This window comes from Frankliniella occidentalis, unplaced genomic scaffold, assembly GCF_000697945.3.
Source record: "Frankliniella occidentalis isolate FOCC.00 unplaced genomic scaffold, Focc_3.1 Scaffold80, whole genome shotgun sequence".
Taxonomy (NCBI): Eukaryota; Metazoa; Arthropoda; class Insecta; order Thysanoptera; family Thripidae; genus Frankliniella; species Frankliniella occidentalis.
This window is the reverse complement of record NW_026267210.1, coordinates 139,989-146,628: the sequence shown is the minus strand read 5'-3', so window position 1 is coordinate 146,628 and position 6,640 is coordinate 139,989. Positions and strand designations below refer to the sequence as shown.

Here is a 6,640-nt window from a genome sequence, read left to right as displayed (position 1 = left end):
GGCCTCTGCTGGCTGCTGCTACTCGGAGGCAGCAAACTCTCCACCGCCACCGGTTACAGCCGGTTTCGGTTGCATGCTCGTCCAAGAGCAAGATTATGGTGTAGACGTGTGCGGATGGGATGGGCTCCCGCCACCGCCTCAACGCCGCCGCCGAGCTGAAATACCAAGCGGCCGCGTCAGCGCCTGTCAGCGCCTGTCAGCGCCTGTCAGCGCCTGTCAGCTGCTGTCTGTGCATACACCAGGGTGCCTCTCTCTTTGCACCCCTCGCAATCAACGCAGTGTCGTGGTTGTAGTGGTGATGATCGTGGTATTGACGGTCGTGGGTCGCATTCGCGGTCATGGTCGCATTTGTTGTCGTCATGGTCTTTTTGCGATGGGCGTCTTTCCTGGTGGGGTATAAGAGCTTCAGTGGCAGACCGCCGATGTATACTCACGTCAAAGACCTTCTCGCGGTGGCCCCACAGGGCGGCGACGATGAGCCCCCAGCCCAGCAGGAAGGGCAGGCTGAGGGTGAGCAGGAAGCGCTTGCGGCCCAGGCGGTCCGTGAGGCAGCCCGCGGGCACGGCGCCGACCAGCGCGCCCAGCAGCGCCAGCGACGCCACCCACGACTCCTCGTTGTACGACAGGTCCATGACGGGGAGCACGGGCGAGGTCCATCCCAGCACCAGCCCCGCCACGAGCGTCGTGTGGTTGGCTGCAAAACAACAAACGAGTGGGTCACGGGACCAATCAGCGATCGTCAATCGGATTAGGGAAAGTAGGGGCGCTATTCGGGTCCATATTCTGCGAGGCGGGCCGCTTCAGAGAGGTAGGTGGCCGCTTCCACCGCCTCTCCGGCTCATAGAGTCTTTGGCATCCGGCCCGGCCGAGTGTCAATAAGTGGCACAGCCCCGTCACGAGACCACGAGGCTCCCGGGGCTCCCGCCGATAAGAGAACGCGGTAGAGGAGCGAAGGCCCAAACGACTCGTTTACGGGTCGCGGAAGCAGAGCAAGCGGAGCAAACGCGCAGGCATAAGGCGAGGCGCTTACCTAACCTAACTGTGCGTGCGCCCGGCGCGAGCCCCCCTCCCCTCCAACTCCCCCTCTTCTCCATCCTCCCCTCCTCGCCACAACCAGAGGCTGTCAATTGAATCGGCGGAATCAAAGCAGAATGGAGAAGAAAAGTTGTTCTTTATCTTGTTAAGGCGATAACCCCTTCCTCTCCCCCCTTCCCTTCTCTCCTCCCTCCCGCTCTCCTCCCTCCCTCCCTCCCTCTTCCCCTTTTAACCGGCCGATGGCGATGCGGGGCACGCCAGGCCAGCGGGTAGCACTGCCGCTTTTGCTATTGATTTATAAAATAGTTTCGCGTAATCTGGCGCCAGAGGAGGTCGCAGTGAAACTTTTCCATCGTTCGTGGTGACAGCGCGTCTGTTTGTACGACGACTTCTTCGCCGGGCGAAAGGCAAATGACCCAAAAGTGTAAGGAATGGATGGTACACACCGCAGCATGACCGGGGAGGGGGCGGAGGGCTTCAAAGAAGTAACATCTTTTTTTTTTTCTCGTATGGGATCTCCGATTCTCAGAGAAGCGACACCAAAGAAGCCACAAGACAAACACTTGGCTCGCAGAGAGAACGCACCCCCGGCTAAGAGGAGACGGGCTTCAGCGTCCGGGAAGTGAGTCAGGTGCAGGGCTGTGAGTGGGAGGGGTGGGGGCGTTGGGTCCACACGACACGCCAGGGCCGTGTGAGCCGGCAATAAGCTAACGGACCGCCCCCCCTCCTCCCCCACCTTCCATATGGTTCGCGATAGAAGCAGCCGGTAAGCACTGGTTTTGAAACGGAGCCCTTTCACGCGCGGTCTGCCCGCAGAGCGTCTCGCCGTCTGACTTGCACTTCGCGAGAGGCGGCAGGCAGGAGCAGCCCCTCCCCAACCCCTCCGCTCGCCCCGCCGACGCCGCCCCACCCCTGCTGCTGATAAACACCCGTCCGCGGGTTCGACTGCTGTGCAAATCCCGCTTATCTAAACAACAATAATCGCCTGCTTCTCGTGTCGTTTTCACCGCGAGAGACAGAGAGGGTCCCGGGTCCCCCTGTCGCCTGCGCGCCGGTTTTTAAATCCCTCGCGCCTTTCGCCGCCCCTCAAACCCGGCGGGGTCACTCACCGAGAATGGCGGCAAGGTGTTGTCGCCATTTTTTCATGAACATGGTCGCGCCTGTCCGCTCCCGGCGACGTGAGGGGGCTGTTCACTGCTCAGGGCTGCCCTCGGGGCCGCCAGCAGCACTGTGCAGCGGCAGGGTGTCGCAAGGCGAGGGCGCTCGGCCAACCTGCAGGCAGAGAAGAACAGCGTTATTGAGGGGTCGGTTGAGGAAAAGGATGCACTATTACTGAATTTTACAGTGTGTGTGTGTTGGTTTAATTTTGGCATCTCATGGTGCATGATGCAACGCTGGATGAACTTAACACAGATCCCTACGAATGGAGGCGTGAGTCGGCGCAAGCCTCTGCAACTAGAGTGAAATGCGATGCTCCGCATAACCAACTTGTTCTATAGCTTTACTCTGCTCAGCTCGCGGCTCGGCAGCCCAGCTTCCCCGTGCTCCACTTCTCCACTCCTGGGTGCTCTCGGCTTTGATAATGGCAAGGCTCCAAGTCAGATACCCCAACCCCCCGCCAGGCTCGCATCCGAAACGCACCCGTTTGGCCCGAACCGATCCCACTCGCTGCGTGCGAAAGAGAGAGATAGGGAGCCAGAGGAGCACGTCATCCTCTCGCAAGTAGCCCCCCGGGGACAGTGGCCCTAGCCGCCGTCCTATAGCCATGCTCTTGGCGCCGCGCTCCGACACCCGGCGTCTTGAGCTGCGTCCGAATGAGTAAGAGGATAGAGGTCTGAGTCTCGTCCCGCGCGACCATTGTCTCGGAACACGAGTGAACACGAGGGCGGCGACGGTGGTGACGTCGGAATCTAAAACCGATTCTGTCTGTACAAAGACGGACACGTCACACACAAGCGTCGTGAACCAAAGCATTTCGCACCGGCTGGCCTAAAGCGTCACGGAAAAATTTCGTCGCATTTTCTCTGGGCCCCAAGGAATTTTAAATGAGCCCACCGAGCGTTAGAACCGGGTAAAAAGCTAGCTAGGACCGAGGAAGACCGGCCAGCGAGGCATATAGAACCGGTCCGATGTTCATCACTCGTTTTCGCGGAGTATTATAACGCAAAAAACTAGTACGAGTACGAGTTCTTGTTGTGATCGAGAATAAGACGGGGTCTCTCAGGAGAGAAATGAGAACTAGACGGTTCCTGATAACATAAATTTTGGTTTATTGAATCAAAATGAAAAAAGGTTAGACCAAACAGTTGCTAAGGCTCGTCTGAGTGTGAGGTCTATGCTTTTTGAAATCTTGGTGCCAACTATATGACTGTGAAATGCACCCACCCACCAGGGCTCCACCCAGCAGGACCTCATCGAACGGTTAGGGATTAAAATTAAATTAAAATGAGTTCCATCCGGTTCCATCCAAGGCGCGTGGTCTGATCACAGGTCATGCGTCTATAACCGCAATAGTGCGGTTGGGATGAGACCGGGAGTCTGTAAGTAAGGGACACTGTAAGTTTCTTACAAAGAGCTGTTCTTTGTAACGTACAAAGGATTTGGAACCTTCGTAATACAAACAAATCCTTTGTATTGCGAAGGTTTCGGCTCCGTAATACGAAGAGCACGTGTCGATTGTAAGTGGCGCTCTTTGTAATACAAAGAAAATCTGTTCGCAATACGGTGGTTCTGTCCAAATACGTCCAGGCACTTCATAAAGGATGCCGGTGATGTGGCGACATGCTCTTCATTTGCAATTCTGGCTGACACATACAGTGTGTCATATGAAACATTCGAATAGTTTTATGTTTCAATCCCGCACTTCACACGTGTTCAGTTGCACCCGATTTCACCTCCCCCAAACGACGAGATTTTTGTTTCCTCGTCAAAAGAAATTAGCGTGGATTGAGTTTCGCTGGGAGGGGCCTCCCCTCCCCGCCCCGCCCCCATGGCCCGCACTGAATGAATGGGTCCGAGGTGACAGAAAGCGACGCGACTCGCTGGACGGACAAGTGGTGTTTCCAAAACAAATCGGGGCGCACGGCCTGCCTGCTCTCGGGACTGACTATGAGCGGCGGCTTCGGGTAGGACAAAGCCGAAAACCAGAAAAAGTTGGTAGAGTGTTTCAATTAATTCGCACCAATATTTATTGGTCCCCATTGTCACAGAGGTGGACAATTATTTTTTTTTCGTGTAAAGGAAGTTGAAATTGGAATGTTGAAGTCCCCCTTCCCTCCCATCCCCCTCTGCTTTGAGCGCGTTTCCTTGTCACTCTCGGGCCGGCCGTGGCCTGACCTGCACCATGGTGCTCGTGCATATGGGCGCGGCGGACCTCACGAAGGTTGTTGACTGTATCGCGACGGGGCGCGGAGGGCCGCGACGTCACACTGCGAAGGCCGGTGGCCCAGGCCGGCCCGGCCCTCACAACTCCTATTAGGGCTCGCGCTGCTGCTTATCCATGTCGGCCACGCAGGAGGGGGGAATTCCCTTCCCTTTCCCTTCGCGACAAGACGGAAGCAGCAGCACTCACTTGCTCACAACTAATCGTGTTTTATAAAGCGGCACGCGTGGGTGCGAGACGCGAGGCACAGAGGAAACAAGCAGTGGGGGTTACTCATGGCTTATTTTCAGGAAGTAGCGTGGGATAATCTATTAAGTTTTACTGGAACACTATCAAGTTATGACTCCGGTGAGTCTTTTCTTTTAAGCGTCCCTACGACGCGGTTCAAATGGTTCGTGTTACTGCTTTTTAAACATGGTAAGAGGTAAAGAGGTCTGCCCTTAGGATGCGACCTTATTCGACCCTCGACCCTCAGTACCTGGGTTGCCGCGGCGGCACCGGCAGTCGGCCCCTCCGGGCGCAAATGTGACTCCGGCAGCGGGGAGGCCCGCGGCGTGTGCAGCGGGGGCGGCGGCACAGCGCGTCACCGGCATGTCGCCTCTTGCATCCGACAGGCCGCGGGCTCGACGCGGCTGAGCTGGAGCCTATCGCGGACGGGCCGGCACTCGCGACACTGCTCCCCTAGAGGGAACTCTAAAGGAGCTCTAGAGGAAATCTCCCGCGCGAGAGAAGTGCGTGCTGTGCTATCGCGGCTGCAGCTCGGCCCGGTCCGCGCGCGGGGAGACGGCGGTGGCGTCTTTTGGGGGCGAGCGTCCTCACGCGGGCGTCGCGGCGGTGCGGTGCGGCGTGCGAGAGGGCGTCGGCCGGCAACTGGCCCGCTCAGCGTCCGGCTGCAGCGGCAGAGTGACCGGCCACCGTGCCGTGGAGCTCACCCCGAGCGAGGGAGAAAGGGAAAGAGAGAGCGAGAGAGAGCGAGGGAGAGAGAGGGGGGGGGGGGCGGAGACTGACACACGGTACTATTATTAATCTGACTGACCAGCAACTTCATTGCAAAGCTTCCCCTCCCAGACCTCAATTCCTTACCACGATCCTCCCCCACCCTCCCCTGTATCTCTCTCTAGCCCACTGGTGCTGAGCTTCACACTCCCCCCTCTCGATTTCTCATCAGACGTCACCTCACCTCACATCCGCTGCATGTCACCACCACCCGTTTTCTGCGAAATGCCTTTGGGCTTTCAAGGCATTCAAAGGGGCAGGGGATTCCCGCGGGATGCGGTCAGCGGCGTGGTGATGACTTTGGAGAAGACCCAGGATGCTGGCGGAGGCAGCGCGTCCGTTTCACTTTTTGCGAAAGAGAGGTGGCGGTGGAAGGAGGGGGGGGGGGTGTGCTGGCCCGACGCCAGGTGAGCGATCTTTGACACGGGCATTGCACGCTCCTCTTCTCCCCACCCCGCCACAGAGCAGGTTAAGCGTTGAGCGGCGCCCGGGCAAGCCCTAACTGACGGACATCGAACAGTATCGGTCGATGTGGACGGCTGGACCCAAGATTAGATCGGCGAGTATACAGAAAAAGGACAGGTGTATAATCAGAAACCGCTGCAAAATAAAATACCGTTGGTGCCTTCTTGGTCGGAGTGATTGTTCCAAACGTGTGACCGGGGCCGGGGCCGCCCAGCAAACGCATACGACCGCGGGATGCCGGCGGCCGCTGCTGGCCGCTGACTCCACTAAATATTCGTTTGGAAAGTCGGTCAACCCCGAACTCAAAATACCAAGCGGTGGCGCCCGACGGTGCCCCGACTCAGCCTTCGGCTCGGCCTCGGCTGTCCTCGGTAGTAAGGGATCGGGGCGATTTATTCAATTCGGAATCGCACGGCGCGGCACCTTGACCGAGTAGTTCTGCTAAGTTTGGTTTCATTGAAATCCAAATACACATAAATTTAAATTTTTTACCGTAGTTGAGGCCAGACAAAGATCGAGCTACGCGGGCTAGACCCCTTCTTCAACGGGCGAAAGGAGGGTCGGGGTAGGCATTAAACTCGCGTAGCTCGCTCGTTGCGTGGCTTTTGCTGGCGCCTGTGAGGTATGCGCATGCACGCCTGTTGCACACCGGCGCGCTACAGGGTTGCCTATCCACCGCTTCGCAGGCGCCTGTGAGGTATGCGCGCCTGTTGCGCACCGGCGCGCTGCAGGGTTGCCTACCCACCGCTCCGCAGGCGCCTG

At 57.9% G+C, this 6,640-nt stretch overlaps 1 protein-coding gene across 2 annotated transcripts in view; it reads right to left on the bottom strand.

Annotated features, from left to right (window-relative positions):
• Positions 1–6,640, bottom strand: part of LOC113206210 (facilitated trehalose transporter Tret1-2 homolog) — a 36,578-nt gene that overhangs the window by 22,366 nt on the left and 7,572 nt on the right. Inside the window, exons 1-3 of one of the 2 annotated variants that reach the window (XM_026422181.2) lie at positions 4,896–5,263; positions 2,145–2,307; positions 435–694 (exon numbers count right to left, since the gene is read on the bottom strand). In XM_026422181.2, the coding sequence (XP_026277966.1) occupies positions 435–694; positions 2,145–2,187 (303 nt within the window). In that variant the 5' untranslated portion in view covers positions 2,188–2,307; positions 4,896–5,263. Of the gene's footprint in view, positions 1–434; positions 695–2,144; positions 2,308–4,895; positions 5,264–6,640 lie in introns of those variants that run through there. The other variant, XM_052268999.1, reaches the window with a different exon arrangement.